Source organism: Centroberyx affinis, unplaced genomic scaffold (genome assembly GCF_046629955.1).
Source record: "Centroberyx affinis isolate AG114_WGS23_722 - 3 ecotype Tasmania unplaced genomic scaffold, CSIRO-AGI_Caff_v1 ptg001901l_1, whole genome shotgun sequence".
Classification (NCBI taxonomy): Eukaryota; Metazoa; Chordata; class Actinopteri; order Beryciformes; family Berycidae; genus Centroberyx; species Centroberyx affinis.
The window spans coordinates 25,747-50,503 of record NW_027280266.1 but is presented as its reverse complement, the minus strand read 5'-3'; the positions used below and the strand labels follow the sequence as shown (position 1 = coordinate 50,503).

Sequence of the window (24,757 nt, the reverse complement as noted above, 5' to 3'; positions counted from 1 at the left end):
ATAACACAACGCAAACTGTTACAAAGGTAGTTTTTGAATAGCACAGAACTGGCAATAACTGATGTTTCAATTAAAAACAACAAAATTAGACAAACGTTGTTTTTTTTTGTTTTTTTTAGCCAAAAGCAGAAGATAACCAATGGTCGTTTTAAGTCAGATAACTTTTAAAAAGTAAAAAAGCCAATAACTTGACATCACGCAAAGTAAGAAGTGAAAATAAGCAAATACAAATTTCCATTTAGAGAAGCAGAACATGTTAAACTCTCAAAACTTTAACTATTATGGAAAAACGTTTTTAATTTAGGCTACTGAGTTCACACTGTGACCAAAAACGTCAATCACTAACTCTGTGATTGTGTTTATTGGTCTCATTGATGCCTCCAAGTTAGTTGCATTCCTTACATGTGCCTGTTTTGTAACCAGAGCTCAACCTGCACAGACCAGTAACAATCAGCAGAGGACAGTGTTGCACAACTTTTGCCACAGATGTGCTTATAATAGTAGGCTAGTTGGTAATGGTTGTGTCTAAATCCAATGTGCTCAGTATTTAAGGAAGGGGGGCACCATGATTTACAAGACAGAAAAATACCCCCATTTGACATTTTGCAGCTGCGTCCTCCTTTGGAAAAATCTTGTTGGTTTTGATTTATTAAGGTGTGACTTTATTGGTCCCTGTAGGGAAATTTTCTTTCTCACTTGCCCCTCTCCACAGCCACAGGGAGGTCAGAGGTCAGGCTCAGCTACAGAACAGCACCCCTGGAGCTGAAAGGAGCTCAGCGTCTCGCTCAAAGACACTTCAGCAGGGCGGTGCATCCCGACGAAAGCACTGAACCCGAGTCATCCGACCAAGAGCAGCCTTGGACTGTTGAGAAGTATCCTTGTGATGCGCTCACCATGTGCTTGTCACGAGGAGTGGCTGAAGCAAACTATACAGTCAAACCACCACACCACATTATCTCTCCATATACCTCGAGCTGTGATAATATGAAATAATGATACTAGAAGAATACTAGATTTTGGAATTTGGGGGATTGGTTGCGGGTGTGGGAAGCAGGGGTTATAAGGTAGGCTAAAACACACAAGTGCTCTACACCATTACAAACGTAGACCTGGTTCATCTGATGTGACAATGTGTTACAAACTGCCCCAGTCCACTAAAACCTGGTGAACATACTGTATTGAATCTAAACGTATTGAATTTATGAAAGTAAAAGTGTGGACAACAACACCAACACCATCACCTCAACCACAGTTACCAACAATAACAATAATAATAGATAAAGGTAAAATAGTGCATATTGTACTTTTTTTACACTTTACATGTACAGTATGAAACATTAGGAACACTTTCTTGATGATAAGTTGCAATCACTTTCGCCCCGAGTGAAACCTCCGTTTTCCTGGGCGTAGACATGGTGTTGAATGCATTCCTTAGTGATGCTGACTTCAGTGCTTCCCACTGTTCTGTTGAATCGAGTCTGAATACTCTGCTGTCAGGAACGGATGCACTTGATTGGGAATGATGTTCAGGTATCCAGTAGTGTGCAAATGTTGCTCTGTTTTTATCAAGGGGCCCTCTGTGTGCCATGAAAGCACATCCCACACCAGCACCACCAGTCTGCGCTGTTGACAGGCAACAAGATGGAGGCATGTACTCATAGTTGTGCAAGAGACCAGAATTCATCAGACCGGGTAATGTACTGTATATCCAATCCTCAAATATCCAATGAGTTTCTTTATCTAAATGACATAGAAGTTATGATGAAGTGTGCATTGTTTAATGAGAATTTCAGCATCAGTGTTGTACTAGACTGTCAGGTTACTGACTGTAGCCCGTCTGTTGCTCTGGATAATTTATGTCTGTACCCTTGGGCCTCTTTCATTAGTGAACTGTTTTGAACACTCACCTGTCTTTGGTTGAATGTTCTTTGAGTGATTGTCCATTCTTGATGAACACGGGAACATGTTGAGTGTGGAAAAGCTAGTAGTGTTGAAGCTCTTTACACTCTTTTTCAATCCATTTCAATCTTTTGTCTTCCCCATTCACCCTCTGAATGACACACACACACACACACACACACAGACACACATACAACAAACAAAATCCATTTGTCAGTTGTCTCAAGGCTGAAAAATCCCTCTTTTAACTATTGTATTTATCTTCACATGGATTTATCAGGTGAGAACAAAAAGTGATCATGGCTTTCACCTGGATTCAAACTGTCCCTCTGTGGTGGAAAGAGCAGGTGTTCCTACTGTTTGTACACCCAGTGTATATTAATTCAAAAATAATGTCATGTACAATTTTAAATTCAAAAATAATGTTATGTACAATTTTAAATTTGCTTAATTGGTTACTGTGCTTCATTTGAGGTATATGTGTCTATAAAGTGCCAGGCAGCTATAAACAGATTTGATCCTTTGGTCCTAACAAACAATTTTTTACATGAAGTGGATAGTGTCTTTGAATCCCATTGCTATAAACTGTTTAGCATTACATTGTGCATTTGCTGTGTCAAGTACTGCCCCATCAGATAGATCAGGCAATCCATATTGAAGTTGCTCATTATTCAAAATAATCAAGATGGTATACACATTTATATGTGAGGGGGGAAATTACAGTTAAATTCTAACTTCATACACACACAAACCAGTGGCTGTTGGGGCCCTTGGTGGTCCGGGGCCCCAGGGAACGTGAAACTGTATACTCAGTGGATAATCCTGGCATGGTGCTGCCACAGTTCAAGTTTTTTTGTTAAATCAGCAAGCAGTGAAACCTGGGACATGAACTGTAAGCGCTGTTCATGCATAACAGATCAGAGGCTGGAAAGCTTCTTAGCTTCTGTAGTTTGGGTGCTCTATGGAAACAAAGGGTCTTCTAGTCATGAGGAAGAAGAGATCCAAGTGCTTCCTTACCCTGATGAAGCCCAGTTTTTAAACTTTTCATAAACTTTTCTGAACTAGACAGCTCACCCTCATCCCACACACCTGTGTTTATTGCTGCTGAGCTGTCCGGTGCTGAAAACGTTTATCAAGCACGCCCGTGCCTTCGTCTGCAAGTTTTTCCAGTGGTTTCATGTGAAGTGTTGAGCGACAAACCGGGTCATTTTATCTGAGATTCTTCATGCTAATGTGCTTAAACTCTCAGTTTTCTGATAGGCCATCAATCCCGCCTTGATTAAAACGAGAGATGTTGCTGAATCAGTGCCAAGCTTCCTGATTCACTCCAGCCATTTACAGCAGCTGTGCAATGCAGGGGAAAACATGAAGAATAGGCCTGCCAAAAGGTAAAGGATTGATTGATGGGCTTTCATTTTATTTGAGGACATAAAACAGAAATATACGTCTACTTTTTAGAGCAGCCGATTTTTCACAACTTTGAGTCAAGACAGTGACATCAATATTGCTGATAGGAAAGGTAAAAAAAACAAAAAAACACTTCAAGGCCCTAGAACTGCACTGCTGAAAAATCATTATAATATCCCCATAATATTTCGATGTAAGAGACTTGTAGAGTGTCTGTGGTACTCAACAGTGAGTTTATAGTGACCTTATCGTACTTAATGGTATTGTTTTTATCTCTCATGTTATTAGTAGTCCTATAACATTCCTATAGGATATTCAATATAGTTTGCTGTGATATCTATCTACTTTATTATACCTTGGTTCCTTTTCAGGAGGGCGAAGCCACAAAAAACATTTTGATTGGTGTCTCTTGACCAGTGCAATAGACACATGGTATTTATAGTATTGTAGATAGTCATTGCTTGAAACCCTTGTGGTCAACCTACGCAGACTGTAGTCCCCAAATACACCCACCGCTGCCCCCCTTTGCCCTGAAGTGTGGCTCCAGTATCCAAGTAGTCTCTCTCTCTCTCTCAAACATGTCACTTCTAGTCAGGTTCAATATCAGATGCTCGCTCCCGCAGCCCTGGGCACCAGCAGTGGCAGTGTCATAGCAGCTCCTCTATAAGTTTATTTGTGATTTGTACCGCCTGGCCTGAGTCACGACTCGACCCTACCGTGCAGGCCATGGCCCCGGGGTGCGTCTTTGCGTGGGATAGTGCGTGGGATGAAGTCAGATCATTAGGACTCATTGTTTCATTTTTTTTAACTACTTGGGGGGAACCCTATTCAGTGACAGTAGTGGTGGGTCAACTAGATGACCTCCACTCGGTGATCACCATAAGGCAAACAACAAAATATCAAATAATAAGGAAAGTATTCAAAATATCAAATTTCAACAAAAGACAATTATACTTTCAATAAAGCAAAAATGTACACTACCAGTCAAAAGTTTGGACACACCTATTTGAATGTACTATGTTTTTCACCATCTTAAAGTCATTTAGATCTAAAGGCTTATGCTTAAATGCTTGAAATTTGTTTCTTAGACAAATATAAATGTGTGAAGTTGATCCTATGAATGATTTCTTCATCAAGGCAAAGGGCGGCAACTTTAAAGAATCTAAAATATAAGATAGTTTTGATTTGTTTAACACTTTTTTTGGTCACTGCATAAATCCATTTGTGTTATTTCATAGTTTTGATGTCTTTACTATTATTCTAAAATGTGGAAGATAGTAAAAATAAAGACAATGGTCTGTCCAAAGTTTTGACTGGTAGTGTATTTTTTCCTTAAAAGACCTTATCCTCACATAACTTAGGCCTAAATCAGTTTAGTACTTAATATACTTACTATAATGTATAGCATGATTTGATGCTATAAAGATTTGTGTCAGACCTAGAAAGGTGGGTAAACTCTATTCCGCAGGTAAAAAGGTGGTAAAAGTAAGTTTAGGGTGGGATTAATCTCCACTACTGATCCCACTGAACGGTTTCCAAATGTGAACAAGACCGTGAAGCAAACACTAGAGGGCGGTGCAAGTTGTTGGGAATGGGTAGATTGCTTTGCTGTCCATGGTGCTGAAACAACGGGATGCGGGGGGGGGGGGGGGGGGGGGGGAATCACCATCCATTGTAGCCTATTTTAATTATAGTGTAGCCCATTAGAGCCTTAAGTAAATTAAAGGTATTAACATGCACCCCTCATCAGTGGCTCAAAATCCAATTTACTCACGTGATATTTTAGGGCCTGAACGCATAAGGGAGAGTAGTACTTGACGTCACTCTGGACATACTGTAGTAAATATGACATGTTCATGTGACATAAAGCGTCCTTCTGCTGTTTATTCTCACGCTTCTGTCTGCTTGGTGGTCACGCTTGTCTGTCCAACATCTTACTACGCCCCTTTGATTGTTGGGCTCTCTAAATGCTATTTAACGCCTTGTGACACCCATTCCTAATCTCTCTCTCTCTCTCTCTCTCTCTCTCTCTCTGTTTCTGTCAGTTCACTTCAATAAGCTTTATTGCTATTGGAATTAGGTACAATTTAGTCATCTATATGTTGATGATGATAACTGTAATAAACAATAATAATAATTAAGTAACAGTTATGATAATGCCATAATTCCCACCCGCCCCCACCTGTTACACATATAATTGTGCCATTGCCACGCAAGATCACTAATTAGTTAGTCATTTTCTTTATTCAAATGGTTCAGTTTGTGTGCTATAACCAAAACCTGATGGTGCCACTGTCATGGCATTCCCCTACACTGGCAATACCAGCTGATAAGTTGCTCTGAATTGTCGTCATCAGGGGCGTCGATTCACTCAACCACTAAGCTTTGGCAAAGTCCCTTCATCTCGGCCTAATATCATTTGCCATCAAAACTTCGACACCTGCTGACTGAGAAGCCCTCATTATTGTGGTCAACGTGATAAATTAGAACACAGCAGGTCACCAAACTCTCTGGCACATATGCACAGAGCTTAGGGGGGAACGTTAGTCCTGAAATGCTCCACTGGTGTGAAATTTTATCATGAGTTTCAACCTGGATTGTTTGGCTTACAAATAGATTTCCGGCGATTTTTTTGTTTGACCTGTGCAGCTGTCATTTTAGCTCTTAGGAAACATTGTAGCTCCCAGAAAACAGCCTTTTAGAAGGACTGGCAGAGAGAGGGAGGTAAGGGCGATGGGGAGTGGAGGGGAGGGGGGCTCTTCGCGTTTCTAGAGAGAGAGGGAGAGAGAGAGAGAGAGAGAGAGGAAGAGAGAGAGAGAGACGATGGTTAGGGGGTGTCTTCGCGTTTTGAGAGAGAGAGAGCAAGAGAGAAATTGTGTTTTTTTTGTTTAATATTGTTTAATTATTAGTGTATAATTTGTGTTTCGAGGGAGTGTGTGTGTGTGTGTGTGTGTGTGTGTGTGAGAGAGAGAGAGAGGGGGAGAGAGAGAGAGAGAGAGAGAGAGAGACAGAGAGAGAGTGAGAGAGAGAGAGAGACTCAAGTATCACAGCCGAGAGGACCGCGCGCTGCAGAAGACGGACGGAGGCACGCGACATGTCTCGAGGATTCAGGTACATGCAAGTTTTTATGGCTCGTTTATGAAAACAAACGGGACGAGCAGCTTAAAAGATGTCCCTATTTTCAATGCAGGGCCATGAAAAGGACAGATGGAGGCAATTATTGAGAAATACATGCACCCTCTTGCTGCCAGCTATCAGCCTTATTCGATACATGCGTGTTGTTATTATTATTACTATGATTATTATTATAATTCTTAGTATTGCCCACTGATCTGTGACACCTTGCGTGGCAGTTGATAGGATAAATGCAGGCGGCGTCTAAAATAATAACCTGTATTTTATCCTTGTCTTCATCTAGATTTCAAATTCGATGTTCTTGGCTCTATTAGAAAACAGCTGAGTCAAAGTGTGCAAAATGTAACAGTTGTGTATGTGAGAGGTATGTATGATAACCAGGCAGCCACTGTCCCAAAGACGTCCTTGTAACGTTTAGTTGGAAAGCGCGCTGTCCACGGTGCTGAAATCTGGCTCCTGTCTGATTTTCTCAATGGGCAGTGGGCACAGACATTCAGCTGCTCCGGATACAAGGGCGTCATGTTACTGTCTATTTATAATAAATCTCGATGGTTCGAGAGATTTTATGATCCCCGAAATACACTTTACCCCCAGCTGCTCCAGTGGGGCTGCTTCTTCAGCTCCCAGAAGGACACTGGTTGTTCTGAGCAGCTCCCAGTGGATAACAGTCTTGTTAGGATTAGTGCTGTTCAGTATTGTCCACTGAGCAGCTGGGGGTTAAGTGCCTTGCTCATGGGCAGCTCGATGGTAGCTGGTGAGAGAGTGCTGCTGGGCAGCTACCAGGTGTGTAAGTGAAGGAATGTGATCTGGGCGTTGCAGGGAAAAGAGCATGCGTGCTCAGTCACATAAAGGTTAAAGAACTGTTTTTATCTGCACATCTGGGTTTGTTCCTCCTTGCGCTCGCGTTTCACGCCAGTCTGTCTTGCCTCTCCGCAGGTGTGCGTGGATATGCTCCGGGCGTCGCGCTCACAGATCGTGGTCGCTGGGCTAAACGTGGATGTACCGAGAGACAGCAGATAGTATGCCTGCACAGCTGGCACGGCTCACGCGATGTGGCACAACATGGCACGCGTAAAGATGGGTCTCCTCGCGCTCCTGTGTCTCCCCGCGTTCTTCTTCCGCGTCCTCGTGCTCTCCCACAGCAGCAGCATCTACGAACGGTCGGTGGTCCCGCGCGCCGTGTCCCGCTCCGTGGCCCGGATGGACGGGGACGTGATCATCGGCGCGCTCTTCTCCGTCCACCACCAGCCGTCCGCGGAGAAAGTGGCCGAGCGGAAGTGCGGGGACGTCCGCGAGCAGTACGGCATCCAGAGGGTGGAGGCCATGTTCCACGCGTTGGACCGGATCAACGCCGATCCGCACCTGCTCCCCAACATCAGCCTAGGCTGCGAGATCCGGGACTCCTGCTGGCACTCCTCCGTGGCCCTGGAGCAGAGCATCGAGTTCATCCGGGACTCCCTCATCTCCATCCGGGACGACAAGGACGGGTCCAAGTGGTGCATAGACGGGACCCCGTCCAACCAGCCCCCGCCCACCAAGAAGCCCATCGCTGGGGTGATCGGGCCGGGCTCCAGCTCCGTGGCCATCCAGGTGCAGAACCTCCTCCAGCTCTTCAACATCCCGCAGATCGCCTACTCTGCCACCAGCATCGACCTGAGCGACAAGACTCTGTTCAAGTACTTCTTGAGGGTCGTGCCCTCGGACACCCTCCAGGCCCGGGCCATGCTGGACATCGTCAAGCGCTACAACTGGACCTATGTGTCTGCGGTGCACACTGAGGGTAAGACCCCATCACTGGCCATAACATCACCATAACATTCCTGTAATGCTCCAATAAGGACATTGTCTCCTGGTATCACTACAACATTCCTTTACTAGTGGGACTTATGTGTGTGAAGTGTGATACACACATAAGTGTATGTGTCAGTGTGATAGTATATACTTATACTTTGGCTGTGATATTTATATAGTATCCTCCTAAAATGTATTATAGAATTACCATAGTTGTTTTTCATGAGGGCTTACATCTGTATTCTGGCTGTGGGATGGGGCAAGTTTACAAGGAGTGATCCTGAGATGTACAGGGGAAGCTGGCAAGATGATTTCATACTGATGCTAAACCACTAGATTATTTCTTTATTTGTTAAACTGACCAACCAAATGTCAGCAAAAAATTATGCACAGGCCTACTAAATAGATAGAATTCCTTGTACCCCCAAAATAAGCACAGACTTAAACTCAATTTGTTTGTTTATGCCCTCTGATTGGAACTTTCCAAGTCTGCTTATTATTTGTATTTATACATGGAAATGGGAACTGGATGGAAAATATATTTGGTCAGCACATCCTTCACTCTCCCCCTCACCTCTCTATGTCGGTCTGCCTGTCTCTGTCTCTCCCGTTCTCTCTCGCTCTCTCTCTCTCTCTCTCTCTCTCTCTCTCTCTCTCTCTCTCTTAGGCTTTTTAATCTGATGCTAATACCATTCCGTTAAAAGAGCAGGCAGTTGCGTCCACATTTCGTTATGTGCATTCTTAAGTATATCTTAATTAGGACCTCTAATGCCCCCTGTGCTGCTCTGTCTGGAGTTGAGGGTTATGGGACTTAAGGAGTTTTCACATGCAGCCTCATACATTGCATTAACTTCAGCTGTGGGTACATGGATGGGATACAGTAAGATATGGAAAAGTGTAAGTTGAGTCAATATTGTTTCTTTGAGAAAAATATGAACTTCCACTCCCTCCTTTCCCTTAGCACTTGGTTGAAATACACTATGACTGATGCTTTTGTGATATATTATAATAATGGTATAATAATGCCATATAATAATACCATATTAAGGCAAGCAGGTGAAGGACTAAGGTCACTTTAGCATTTACATTTGAGGTGTTCATTTGGAAATGTTGTGTTCATCCCACAGTTAATTCATGAGGTTGAGGCTGAAATAAAAAAAATGACATGTTAATGTTCCAAATTTCACTAGATGCATGCACAAATTAAAATGAATTTAATTATAGATCTTCACAAATCAGTTTTGAATTGAATCGGGAGATACAGAGTCGTTGTTTTTACATGAACAACCCTCCCACCGCCCCCACTCCTAGAAATGACAGTATTCAGTATTTTTATTTCACACCACGCTGGGCTTACTGTCTGATTTAAAGCTCTTTCGCTCATTACGGCACAACAGAATATAATGGCGGGGATAGAAGGTAAAAGGGAGCGAGGGGATGGGTAGAGACAGAGTAATTACTGCAAAGTGAATTACCTCCACAGCGTTTCATTAAAGTCTTAGTGAAACACAGTCAGTGATGTGCACCCAAATTATGATTGACAGGCTACATTACCCAGGATCCCCCCCCCCCCCCCCCAGGGACTCATGGCCTCATGGCCTCATGGGGAGTGTAAGACATCTTGGAAAGTCCTGTTATAGTCAGGTGTTGGAGGGGGGGCTTTGACACAGGTAGATGAAGAGAGGGAGTTTGGGAGATGCAGTACCCCGAGGCATTTGCTAGGGGCGTCAGCTATCTGACCTCAGCAGATCTACAGGATGATCCTCTGGGACTGAAGTTATAATGCAAGAGTAATGAAAGACCGCTCAGGGGAGGAGTGGTTTGATTGCAAGCAACAGCAGTTAGGCAATAGGCCACTGTTGCAGTGTTAAAAATGGGAGAAGATGCTAAGTTTCCATATCAGATGCTTCTGAAAAGTAACTTCAAAATCCGACTTGTAAGTTTTAGCTTGAGTGAGATGTTTGTTCTTTTGTAAATATAATTCTCACACAGACCAAGTTCAGCTATATGAGAGACAGCGCTGAGGAACTGGGAATTACTGTAATTGTCTATAACTAAGTTGACTCACAGTAATAATGATGCCTGATTCAGACCTTCCCCTGACCTTTGAGGAGCCATATGTAAATCCACCTGTTTGTACCACTCTATCCATAGTTATCTCTGAGCAATGGTCACGACTGGCTCAGTGTGTGAGTTTCCCCTCTCCACCACCTTAGACAAGTTAAAATGCAGCTTGTTGCCCATAGCAACAGCTAGGGCTCTGAAATTGCATAAATTACCTGTCCCGATTATCATCAGTCTAGTAGGAATACACAAAGCAGTTTTGGTGGTCAATGTCAAATGAGCTGTCAGCTAATGCACCACCACCCACCTGTCTCACAGCCTAGATGGAAAGAGAGAAATAATTGGATATCATGATTCCATTTTCCAGTGGGAGAATGAAACGAGGCAATTGAAAATGTCATCAAAAGACTATTGGAAAAAAAAACACATGGGCCCATTGTGTGCCAGAGTAAATGCATTATTGTGGTGCCAATTTCTGCCACTGTCCTCCCCGCTCTATAATGCCACACCATGCACAGACAGAATTCTTCTTCACCCATAGGAAACTATGGGGAGAGTGGCATGGAGACCCTCGGGGAGCTCGACTCTCCTGAAGACAATTCCTACACAAATGTTTTCTGGATTTATGGATAGGTGCTGCTAGTTTCCATTTGAATAGATACACATGCAAAGACTCACATACACATATGCACACACTCACACATACAAGTGGTTGGGTTGTGTCTGTAATCCAGCTCTCGTGCTAAAGAACCCCTGGTTTTATCAACAATCCAGACCATGACGCATTTGGTGAAACACTGCGGTCCACATGGCAGTACAAGATTTTGACTAAAACTACTTTACAGAGCTCTTGATTGGGATGGTGTACAGTTAAATAAGGGTAGCCCTCTCCACCCCTTGCAGCTTTGATTGCAATCAGTAGCCAGAAAACTCTCTGACTGTCATTATCAGAGGATCAGAGCTGCAGCTCAGTCAGGACTTGATTTGTCAGAGTTGTCACACAGTATATTTGTAGCAGTCTGGATTCTCCCACAATGCTGCTGTATCTTCAAGCGGTGCACACTGGTGTACATACGTTGTCCATCAATGATACAATTTGAAATGTATGGTTGAAATCAAAGTAATGGCTTGTGCTCTCTAAATAAGGCTGGAGACAACATGTGTTTGTAAGTAACAAGGCGTGTAATGCTTTGCTGATGCCATATTTAAAATATTGATTTGTCGCTTACAATCAGAAAGCAATGTCCTATATTATGCTCTCTCCACTAGTTGGTGCAATATCCTTATGCAGAAGGTCTACTAAATGGGATAACCCAAGAGAAAGAAAATACATTTCAGTGTTTAATCTAATTGCATGTTTTTCAGCCTGCGGGACTTCATCACTGTGTGCTTTGCCACTACTGCGTCCCCGCCAGTAACTGACGCACTGTTTTCTCCATCAACCGCAGGAAACTATGGGGAGAGCGGCATGGAGGCCTTCAAGGAGCTGGCCTCTCAGGAAGGCTTGTGCATCGCCCACTCGGACAAGATCTACAGCAACGCGGGGGAGAAGCACTTCGACCGGCTGCTGCGGAAGCTACGGGAGCGTCTGCCCAAAGCCCGCGTGGTGGTGTGTTTCTGCGAGGGCATGACCGTCCGAGGCCTGCTGATGGCCATGAGGCGGCTGGGCGTGTCCGCGGAGTTCCTCCTCATCGGCAGGTACGTGTGGACTCACTGCACGGTTTGAATTCACAGTCTGGAACTTGTTTTTTGGATCTGCTGAGAAGCTGAGTTGGGTTTGAGCGCGGGGTGGGTGGCTGCATGTGCGGAGCGGTCTTCCTCCTGATGTGCATGTCACCAAGGCAACCAAGAAGAATTAGACCACATACTGATAGCGCCGGAAAGAAATTTTCTCCAGTAATGAATAATTTGTATTTCTGTCACAGACACAAAACGAGAGGAGAAAAATGAATAGTAATGGTGCCGAAGCAATGATAGTTATTCCTCACTGAGTACGGAGAAGACCACATGCTCACACATATTTATCCATTTGTACACATGAAGAACACATCGAATCAATGTGAACTGTGACATTCCCTTGATAGCCTTTCTGCGATGACACCTCTCCTTTGTGCGCTCTCCAAGGCTCGCCGCCTCCTTCTCTTCCCTCCTCATCTGTTCATCTCCTAACCTTATCCCCTCCCCCTTCCTCCCCTCTCTCTCTCTGTCTCTCACTCTGTACATCAATGCTGAGTGACACTGACTGACTGTAGCTGTAATCTTACTCATTAGAAAAAGGGCAAGTAGAGTCAGCTCGCGCACTTACACAACGGCACATTACACTATGAGATAGCCCTTGAGGAAAATTCACGGTTGTCACTAAAAGCCGCAGCGGCGACCTTGATAGCTACATTTCATTTCATTCAAGCGATATCTCCTCCCCGTTATTTGGGAGAGGAAGGAGATTTTTTTGGGGGCCAGGTCTGTTGTTGGGCAGCTGTCAACCTTATGTTACATGAGGAGGACATTAATCAGACAGATAAGGATGACCGGGGCTTAAGGCTCAGCAGTGTTCTCAGGAGATTTGCTGAACACCAGCATGAACGCAGCTCAAATTCAGAACCAGAGTAAGAGACAAAAGTCACAATTACTTCCTTCTTTACTTGAATACCTTCATGCACACCAGGTTGCTCCTGTTTTGGCTGACAGTCATTTGCAGTTTCGAAGATTAGGTCGATTATCTTTCTACTTGCAAGAGACTCACTGACTTGGCACAACGCTTGGCTTCTTGGTGAGCTGCTGATGGTTTGCCGCTCAGCAGACGTGCCTTTAAAGGAAAAATCCACCCTCGGATACTCCTACACTGTTAGATAACAGCAATTTATGATGTTCACTGCATGCAAGGAGTGATTTTGTGTTGTAATCTAGTTTTTTTGGTGTTCCCACTTTCTCTCAACCTGCCTCGTCTACTTCCACTTCAGTTAGTGGCTTCCTGCATTTCCCAGAATGACTTTCGACAACCACCAGAGAAGGGGGCTTCTCTGTAGTGTGTATGTGTAGGTGGAGAGAGTGATAGCGATAGTGATAGTGATAGTGTAGTAAGTTTTTCCAGTCGAGAGAAAAGCGAGTGGAGAGAGAATAATGCCATGGTGCCGTTCCCGGTTGTTCAAATTACAAAAAAGCCGTCAAAGAGGGTGTTGTATTTCACACGCTGCCGAAGATAGAACCACAAAGATCCAAGCTGTGGCTGCATTGCATTATGGTGTATCGAGGCTGCCGCCGGTGGAGAAATTGGTATCTCTGCCTCTTCTACAGTGGGTTTCTCTGATTCTTGAATGTCAGTGCAAAATGTTGAATCTAGAAACTCTTTGATTCTGAGGGACTGACACCAGAACCTGATGTTTACCACTGATGTTGTAGATAGTTGAAAAGTTTTCTGCTATCAAACTGTGCTGCGCTGGAAATATCTCAATGTGACATCATGTTGTCTACGTTCGGCCAGTTATCCGCGGGAATAAGAAAAATACACCACCAAACAACAAAATGGGCTCAGAAATGCAAGGTACATCGACAATAGCTGTTTAGTATAGTGTTAAAGTGTTTTTGGGTGGGTTTTTCCTTTAAGTTAGGGAAGAGTAACTTGTTGTTGCAGTTGCTTCTATTTTACACATGCACAGTGTGACAGTGTCTAACACTGCTTACTGGCAAACTAGTTAAAATTAATTAAAATTGTCACGGTGAATAGCGATCTACTCAATTAATATATCAAATTAACACTGGCGATAGGTTTTTGTTGCATCTCATTTCGTTGTATGTAGATGTGTGTGTATACAAGATCTTCCATTCTAGTCGACACCTCTCTCTATTGGCTGGCATAGAGGGATTTCTATCTTGTCATCGCCATTACCTTTGGGAGAGCCTTTTCTATTTCCTCTAATATCTCCCAGTGGTAGAAATGAGCTTTAACTAAAGCAATGAAGACAAGTGTGGTTTTTCACAACCTCTGTTTGTGTTGTGCGTGTCATATTCAATGCGTATGTACATATTTAATTTCTTTGGAGGTGAAGGCGCTCCTTTCAAGACACAGTATATGGCTTTTAAATTATCCAGTATAATGACACTCCAGTGTTACATTCCTTCCCATATCTCTCTCTTTATCTCTCTTCCATAGGAGACAAGAGAGTGGGTCTTTTTTTAGCTTTTGTGGAAGTCTCCATGGGCGGAAGAAATGCTTCTGGGTCACAGAGAGAGAGGTTTAGAGAGAGAGAGAGAGAGAGAGAGAGAGAGAGAGGGGACAGTGATAGTGAAAATGACAGAGGAAGTCTGGGCCAACACAGATGCCAAGCCATGTGTGTGTTTCTTGGCATGTATTTGAATGACTGAATGAAGCTGGCAGACAGATATTAGCTCATCAAAAAGAGGCTGTTTTTAAATTTGTGCCCTCACTTCCAAATAGAGCCAGAAGCTGCTTTTATGTAGTGTGTGTGTGTGTGTGTGTGTGTGTGTGTATAACATCAGAGTGACCCTGAAAGACAAGTAGAGTGGCACAGAGTGCCACCCTAAAATCATGACAAAACAAGCAAACATATTGTCCCCCACAAATGATGCAGGCACTGCTTGAGCCAATCAGTAACAAGACGCACCATACCTCCAAGTTATGGCCTTTCAGAGTTTGACATTTTGACCTTTAATTATATCGCCCCCCCATCAGGCCAACGAGTGTATTTGTTTTAAACGCTGGAACACAGTGCCAATCTGACTACCTGTGTCAAAAAAGTAAACAAAAAAAATACCTTTAATTAAAGCACACTCATTGTCTGTGTAATTTGTAAGGACAGCTGGATGTGTGTAGTTTCATTAAAATTAGACTGGTGGAGTAGCCATTATGACTGTTCAGAATTAGACATTTAAATGATTAATTTTTACCTTTAATTATAGCACCACCAACAGTCCAATCTGTAATTCCTTAAACAGCGCCCCCATTAAGCCAATCAGTGTAAATTTTTAAACGCCAGAATTTAGTGCCAAGATACATCCAGCTTATAACTAGATGTGGTGTACCAGTAATCAAAAACATAACTGCATTGAATGGGAATCTATGAGCTGGCAATGAACACGCACCCTCGCTAGTGTTGTGTTTTTTCCACCTCGCCGTGCGTATCTATATGAGCACGTCATAGGAGTAGAAGAGGTAGAAGATGAGCACTGTACAGCAGTATAGCTACGTAAGTGACAGAGAGGCAAGCAGACCACGCGGAGAGCTGTGAGAGCTTTTTGTTTTCGCAGCTCGGCTAACCTGCTCTTCAGACGAGGGCCAGGTGCAGCGGCGTGCTAAACCCACTTTATCCCTGACCCACAGACTCTGCATCGCTCCAGCACTGTGCTTCCACTCCGCTCCGCTGTTGTCAGTCAGATGGGCTCTTGTCTCCCTCTCTGTGTGATGTGAGTCATGGTTTTGCCAATCAATTGTCTCCGTGGCTCTACTACAGCAGCACACATGGGCTCACACACACACACACACACACACATTTGTCGCATGCATTCACTCTCGTGCACACACACACACACACACACACACACACACATTTTTCACATGCTCACACTTGAGAAGCCTTGAGGAGCTCTTCACTGAATTCTGAGCACAGATTCTCCTCTACGGTCATAATCAAGAAGACATTGATCTCTGTCTTCTTGTTTTGATTGAGCACATTTCAGAGCGATGCTATTGGACGAGAAATGCATTCAGTACAGACATGCACAGGCAGCACAGAAAGTGTAATCAAGCTCGATGTGCTCGTGCATCCTTTTTCACCTTGTCTGATAGATGACAGTGTTGTGAGAGGTCTCTTTTGTATTGACGGATATCTTCCTCTTCTACCCTCAGCTATTAAGGTTTGTTTCGCATCAGAACAAGATCAACTATTTGTCTTAGGGTATATCAGCATTTCAAAGTTAGACATTTGTTCATTTGAGGTAACACCGGTGTTTCTTTTGAAAATGTATGATCACAAAGAAGTTTTTAGGATATGTGCCAAGTCTAGGAAATGTGCCAAGTTTGGCTTTACCTTTCAAAGATGATCAAAGACAAAATTCAGTATCTGGCAATTCTACAACAAACAGACCTTGCCAAAATTAATTAGGACCTCAAGCCTAAACAATTTTTTCCCAATACCGTTTTGAAGTTGGCATAGCTTGTGCGCTGAATCCAGAGAGTTTATGGAAGAGGTTAGAGGGCATTCTCACCAAAGGAAGGAATCTAATCATTTTCACTTTCACCAGAGAGTAAGCAACAGCTACTGATGAATGTAATATTTGTGCTGAATGTATGAAAATAAACTACTTGCTGTAGTGCTATTGAAAAATAGTAGTGGAATAGAAGTGGAAAAATAGCAGTGGAAGGAAAGAAATTCAAAGGCTTTGCTTTCAGTTGAGTATGGCCAAGGTAGACTAGTTCTACGCTTTGAAAAGGACTTGTGGTTTTATATTATCATCTTGGAATAGTGAGGGAGGGAACAATGTTTGCACCATAGGGTGCACCCAGACCTGCAAAATGGCCTCATCCTCCTTGCCTGTTATATGACCATGTCGGACTATTTAGATAAAATCATTAGACCTAATGACTGCCACCAGATGGCTGCCCATATCATTACAGATCCACCGTCATGTTTAACACGTGGACACAGACATTGTGGGATGAGGGCTTCCTCCAAAGGTAAACCCGTCTGGATGGAGATAAAAGGGTGAAAGACGACTTATCAGACTATATTACTTCCTCTCCATTGCTCAGCGGCTCAGGTGTTGTGCTCCTCACACCAGGTTATGCATCTTTGTGCACTGGCCTTGGATACAAGCAGCTTCCAAATGGCAACACTCAAATCTGTGGTCATTTTTGACACCATAGACTTATGGTGTTTTGCAACAATCCTGTTAATTGTCTGTCTATCCCTGTCGGTGAGCTTTGACTTGCAACCGCTGTTCCTCTTTGACGATGCAGTTTCTGCATGTTTAGCATACGTTGTCATGATTTTTGAGACTGTTTTCGTTGCCATCTTAAATAATTTTGCAGTTTTTTTCACTGATGCACCTGCTAGTTGCTTCATGATTTTGAAAACTCACATAAAAATTGTGATTTCTTACTTGAATTGAAATGGTATTTTGGTTTCCATATACGTCATTTTCAACAACCTTAGCACTCATGAAACTCATCCAAATCATTCTGCATAATTTCAAAAACACATAACTGTCAATCAGAAAATGTGGTCATTTTCTTAACCCTGAAAAAACAGGCTTTTTGGAGATATTAGGTTTTTATCCCACAGCAGAGATCTGGCTGAATGCACACATTTCACAAGTCCCAGTCGAGAGAAATGCTTTTGCTGATCACTTACAAAAGACCCTGGGACCATACTGAAGGTGGTATTGGTTACTTGGAAATCTGTATATATGAAATTGATTAGTTTACAGTTCAGTTAGTTTACAGTACAATTAGTTACACTGTTATTTACTCATACAGTACCTGGTCTGGGGGATGTGGGAGTTAGGTGGCATCTGCAAAAGGAGGTGTGTGCGTGCGTGTATGTGTGTGAGCCCTCAGTAAGAACACGTACGAGAGGAGAGACTGAGACACACAGTAGCAAGTAGTTTGATGTCTTCTGATATGTGAGGGCATCGCTCAAAGCCTCACAGAAATCTCACTAAGTGATCAATACAACTTTGCCATTTGTGCCCTCGCAGCATAACAAGTACAGCTCACCTCGCTGCTCATAGAACCACATTTTTATATTAGTAAATTGCAGTTCTCACCTTTTGAAGAAGAAGAAAGAAGAGGCACTTCACAGAATGCACACATTTTCAGCAAGAATACCACAGAAAAGTGTCCACAGATTCAGTTTGGTCCTTAACCTGAGGTCATGCTGGTAAGCTACTCTAAAACAAAAAGTGTATTTTACATCACACACACACTGGTGAGGAGTTTACTGATTCTTAAAATGTATTTTGGAAGTGTTAGTTGTGAATGTGAATGGGCTGATGGGGATGTATGGTATTCCATGGCAATGTCTCATGCGTCTGTTGTTAATTAAGGTTTCACTGAGGCAAATCGTCTCTGTTGACATTTTGACAGTATTGAATGTTGAATGTTAATTTCCATGTATTGAATTGTGTAGAGAAATTGCCATGAATTAAAAATATTTGGACTACACCATCGCTTTTTCCATCTGCTTTTGCAGCTTTGAAAGATAAATACACATCCACGGTGCCTTTCGTCATCATTCCCTCCAACGCCTGCTCCCCCGGTACCAAACTTAGTCTCCTATCTGCGTGTCGGTGTGGAGTGAACCCACCTACCCATCCGCCCGCCTGCTTGCTTGCAATTAGCAGCATTCATCGTCTCTCTCTCTCTCTCTCTAATGCTGCTTGAATGCTGTTATTACTGAACGCAATTTGCATAAGCTGCTTTTCCACTTGTAACGCTCATTTCTGCCCCTGTCTTACAGACACAGTTTTGGTCTGGGTCCCATTTTGAATGCTCGATCCTTTTTTCTTTTTTTTTTTATTCCAGACAAAATGGACACTGAGACAGGACCTGGGATGTTCTGCCTCCACAATAGCTCGGCACTAGTCATTAGCGGGGCATGACTGTGTCTTTTGAGGCTGTGCAGGGAAAGCTTTGAATCCATATTGTGTGTCACATATATTTCCGCGTTTGGCTGTCCTATTCCATTTTCTGTAACAAGGAGACTCAGGTTTTGCACTGAGCTTGAATAAATGAAACGTTTAGGGAGCCGGAGAGAGAGGAGTTGTGGCGCGACACATTTAGCTGCCTTTTTTCCTGTCATCTCCGAGGCTTTTATCTCCTCTCCATCTTGGGGAGGAGAGAGCGGAGGATTTCTGGAATTCTGCCTATTCACTTCTTCTCGCGAGCAACTTGGCAAATAGCGAGGCATGAAGGAAAAAGATACCTTATCTCTGGCAAGAGCACTGGCAATAATACCAAATAAATGAGCAGCTCTCTCATCCAGAACTACAGATGTACACACAGTTAAGACCGTCTTTTGATCATTTCCAGGGTTTTGGCGTAATCCCTTCATAAATCTACCTGAATCAAGTGTTAGGAAATAGAGCCAGATTTACAAGAACGGTCCGGATAATGGGATAAATACATTCTAAGATGACGCATTTCCAATATATATATATATAAACTGAGAAAATGAGTTGCATTGCTGCGATTGGAAAATGATCGCAACTTGCAGAAAAGATTAGAAGAGATGATAGCCGTCCTGCTTCAGATTATACACTGCAGGACTGTGAGTGTAGCCTACAGTCTCAGGCAGCTTCCTCCAGATCATCTATAAGTCTCCTCTTCCCCTCTCAGGATTATCCCTTACATGTGTGTGTGTGTGGCACACTCCCCGCAGCTGACGGGGCAAAGTGTGCCGCTCGCTCTCGCACGGCTCACTTTCCAGAAACATCATTCTTTCTTTAGACCTCCAGTTTGAGCACATTAGCGACTGATACATTAGTTATGAGTGTGACGACTCGGAGAGGGAGAGAGAAAGGGGGGGTGGGGGTTAGAGGGAGTGAGGGAGTGAGACAGAGAAGCAATGGAGAAGTGATGCTCAGCGCCGAGCCTCCATCTTTACATTACTCTCTCCGTTCCGCCATGTTGCGTGTCCTTTTGACCCTCTGTGCTGAAGAAATCAAAGTTTAAATAGAGTTTATTGGGGCACATCATGCAGGCAGTGGTTTGTGATAATGTGAGGGGGAGATGTCTCTTTTCTCTATCGGGGCAGTATTTTACCACCGGAATAAAAGGTTAGTGTGCTGCTTATCCCACAGTCACCATGGAGATTTTGTTTTGCCTAATGAGAGAGTGTGATCGTCTCACTGGAGATCTGTCATTCAGTCCGTCAGCGTGGCTCCAAACAATAGGCCCCTCTCAGAGAAAATGGCTGACATCTGAAAAATTCCACCCGGTAACGCAGTAACAAAGATTGTAATTATAAGATAAGGGCGTACACTCGACGTTCATTCAGAAACGGAGCCATGCTTACGTTACATCGTACATTATTTGTCCACAATTGTGGTTCCGGCGAGTATTTTCCAAGTTGAGGCAGGACTCGCGATTGCATCTGTTTGTGTTCCACTGAGCAAGGGTGTACAATGAGCTGGATCTGAATATTTATAACGCGCCTCTGATGTTAACTGAAAGCAGCAACACATTGTCAAGGACATCTCTCTCTTTCCAATTGATGCCTTGTGTTCCCCTGTGCGTGGGGACGGGTGAATGACATTGGAGTGATCAAAAATAGCATGCAGGCTTTGCATCTGGACATCGTTGCAAGATCGTAATGTGCAGGGGCTGAAATGCTTCTTTGTACAGACACCTGCCACTGGACCACAGTGTGCTGATATAACACACACAAAAAAACATTAAAAACACACACGTACACACACACAATCGCTACAAATCAATCAGGTTACGCTCTTAAAAACAGTAGAAGAGGAAAATCAGCAGCAGGTAGTGCCATAGGCATCAACTGGTTATGGTCCAAATTGGATCTTGTAATTGGAGAGCAAAGATCAAGCAAAAATTGTCAGAAATTGATGTGGAAGCCATAGTGAAAACTAGCTTAGTGCTAGTTTCAAGCTCGCCTGTTTGTCTGACCAATATAACAGCTTAAAGTATAACGCTGGTGTTTTTTAATGCATTTCTTACTGTCAATAAATCCTATGAAAATAACAAAATCAGTAATGATTTTATTTAGCCAACAAGTCTTGTCCATGTTGCCGCCGCCCAAAGAAGCCATGTCCCAGTAGCCATAGAACTCCATTGTATTTAAAAAATGATTAAAAATATGTCAAAGAGCCATGCCGTTGCTCTGGGCAGCATATATCATCATCGCGGTGCACCGGGCCAGCCAAATTTTTCCTCAAACAACTTAATAAGCCAACCGTAAACACGTTTTCGATCTAAGGAAAGTAGTCCCCAGCGTAATGAAGAATTTGTTCCCATTTGAATTTGATTTGGTAATAACTACAACAGCCTGACTTCGTGGTAACAGTTAGCAATTTTAAAAATTGAAACTATGTCTTTGTGAGCTGTATTTAAAGGTTTTTAGCTTACAATTGGAGCCAATGACTTCCGGGTTGACGGCTAAAAACGATACGTGGGAAGTCAGAAAGTAACGGGAGCAGAGCAAAAGCATTGTTGATTTTGTTATTTTCATAGGATTTGTTGACGGTAAGAAATGCATGAAAAAACACCAGCGTTATCCTTTTAAAGTATCAAAGCATATTAATTGCACATTAAAAATTTCAAGGCTAAGTTGATGACAACATCACACAAACAACAAAAATCAAGAAGAGGAAGCCTGATTAGACACTGCATGACATCCACACTGCACCCCCATCAACAAACTCACTCTCTCCGTCTTTGTCTGTCTCTCACACACACACACACACACACACACACACACACACACACACACACAGCTCCCCTTGAATGTTATTTCAAGCCTAACTGCCACTATAAGTTACTTGCTTAAAGATAGGAAGAGTAACATTATGCTGATTATACATTAATTTATAGATAGCAGATAGTAAGGACATAAACTATATAGTTTCTCACCCCAACACACTTACAATGAGCTGAAAGCAGCCGCTCACTTGTAGTGGAAAAAGCTCCAGTCGATACTAGCCAAGTAGCTAGTATTGACTGGAGTGGTTTTTGGCCCGGTCTCTGGCTACTCTCCCAGTGGAGAAAAAGCAACAATTATCCAACCTCTCCACAGCCTCAACTGCTAAAGTTAATGTCACTGGATGGACATTAAAACAAAGAAATAAACCGGGACGGCTAAAGACCGGGACATTTTGAAAGTAGGATGTCATTTCTCTCGGTTTTTCCGTTTTTCAGTGAATATCAGTGAATTCAGGGAATATAGGGCTGTGATTGGTTGTTTGACAGCCAGTCGTGATGCTAGACAACTTTGCCCCCCAAAAGTATGAAACATAGGCAACACACTGCAAGTGGCTAGCTTAAAATCTTGTCTAATAAAAAAAATCATCTAATAGTCTATTAACACTGATGATGATAAGTGATAAGTGTGTTTTGGAATTTTTGGTGGCAATGATATTATATACAGGGATTTTGGGTTTAGTGAATTGACGTCTCTTGGTATTACAAAGGAAAAAGGATTTTCTCCCAGCAGTGTTCCCTGTCAATGAAGAGGAGACCGATCTTCAAACTAAAACCGGGGCATGATGAATAAGTAAAAGCTGCCTGGATGGGCTTTTAATGGCTCCCCAGCTCGACCGGGGCCCTCTGTGACGCCTCCAGAGAGTACTGCCGACGCCATGTAGCTAACAAACCACCGCTGCTCCTGTGTTAAATGAACAGGATCACAGAGGAAGAGAAACAGAGGGGGGTGAGAGAGCGGGAGGAGAGAGGCAGAGAGAGCGAAAGAGAGAGAGAGAGAGAGTTGTGAAGATGGAGCATTAGAGTGATTGCGGGGAAGGCAGGACGGTGTTTCCTCCGCATTCAGCCGTGGTGAACAACCCCGGCAAGAACATTACCGCCCCTGCTAGAGAAAATGCAAATGGAAAACAATAGTATAACACATTTCCAACCGAAACAAAGAAAAGTGTAGTCGTAATGTTTACAACTAACTTTCATGACGATGAAGTATCTGCAGAAATGTTTTTTAGCACTAGCAGCCTGCAGCAGAAGCATAAATGGGATCAATACAGGGATAAATGTGGAACCAAAACTGAAATTACCCTATAAGAAGCACTGCTGCATGAAGTTAAAGAGGAAACACTGAAAGAAAGAAAGAGATAGAGGTGGCAAGGGACAATGAACAATAGTGTGTGTGTGTGTAATTGCTTTCTATTGAACATCACATACGTTCTGCATGGTTTTTATTTTTTTAGGCGAATTTAATTCTCATAATTAGACCAGTCGACACTCTAGTGGTCTCTGAGCGACAGGGAGAAAAGTCTTTCCATTTGGCCACTTGAGCTATTTCGACACTCACATAGAGCAATTAGGAAACTCTTGACAAATCTCTCCCCTTTCCTCCTCTCCCTCTTTTTAAAGAAACTCTACGCATTCATTCTCCAGGGGAAACGGCGCATGTGATTAAATCTCTGCCCTGCCAATTAATTCATGGCTTCATAAATATACAAATGTGCTATCAAACTGGAACTAGATCATCCGAGGGAGACAAGGGAGCTCTCAGTCTGCTGTATACTCCTCTATAAATTATCCAGCTGTTGGTGCGCCCCGCTCCTCTTAACAATGCTCAAGTCTCAGTAAATCATCAGAATAAACGCACATCCCCATTATTAGCCATGTGGCTTCAAAAGGAGCAGTGTACCGCTGGCTTGGCTTGCGGAGATAAATAGTGAGTTTAATGATTCATAAAAATGTATTTGGAAAGTTGAGGGAAAAAAGAGAGATGAGATTTTGTTGAATACTGTCAAGGTTGTTTGCCTCAGCCTTTACAATGTTCACTTACGTGGTTCCATTGTGCCAAAAAAAATCTATCAGTTTTTAAATAGAGGCTCAATTTGGGCAATTTAGTGTCAGGTTAGTTGTCAGACATAGAAAATTTGCTTGCAGTACTTTTCAATACTTTGTAGGAACACCTTGTATTTTCCTGTGTGGCAAACCCCACCCTGCTGCTACTCCAAGCAAGTTAAAACTAATGTAAAGAATTATTTGCAGCTTAGGTATGCTATGCATCTCTTGCACCCGCTTCCCTGTCTGTCCTCAGTGTAACAAGTGCAAAACTAATAGCACACTTGAACAGCGTTGGCTCCTTAATCTCCTTAAAAAGGGTTTCCTACAGTATATCCGACTCGGGTCATGTAACAACAGGCCTTTCAATATACAGTGTGAAGCGGTGGAACATTAAGGTGACATCAAATCAGATTTTGTCCCATTAGGCGTCCTGCTGGTGGCTTGAGAGTTTTGATGAGGTGTCTGGAGCGCTGCCATCCTGAGAGAGGGGAGCGACAAGAGAGAATGTCATTTTACTTCATCACAAACTCCAATGTGAGAAACAGCGAAGCATGTCTGCAATGCCTTCATGCATTATTCATGTGGAGTGTTGAATAGCACCTCCCTCTCTCTCTCTCTCTCTCTCTCTTTCTCTCTCTCTCTCTCTCTCTCTCTCTCACTCTCTCTCCCAAATCCAATCTGTTCTCCACAGTTCTGTTGGGACAAATATGTTAAACCTTGTACTGCATTGAATAGAGCACATTAAATGCAGTTACCCTGTCAGAGCGCAGGTAAGGTACATCTACGATAAGCTCTTGGAACACACATTCCATCACACACACACACACACACACACACACACACACACTCATTCTCGTTCTCTCTCTGTCATGCATACACTGAAAGAGAGAGAGAGTGAAAGGCACAAACACAAACTGCATTCCCTTGATGGAGGAAATGTGACTAGGATTTCAGATTCAC

General features: G+C 43.1%; 1 protein-coding gene across 1 annotated transcript in view; it reads left to right on the top strand.

The window, feature by feature from the left end:
• The first annotated feature begins 7,491 nt into the window (after positions 1-7,491).
• LOC139653240 (metabotropic glutamate receptor 1-like) overlaps positions 7,492-24,757 on the top strand; it is a 28,619-nt gene continuing 11,353 nt past the window's right edge. Inside the window, exons 1-2 of the mRNA XM_071530216.1 lie at positions 7,492-8,221; positions 11,745-11,994. Of these exons, the coding sequence (XP_071386317.1) occupies positions 7,492-8,221; positions 11,745-11,994 (980 nt within the window). The remainder of the gene's footprint in view (positions 8,222-11,744; positions 11,995-24,757) is intronic.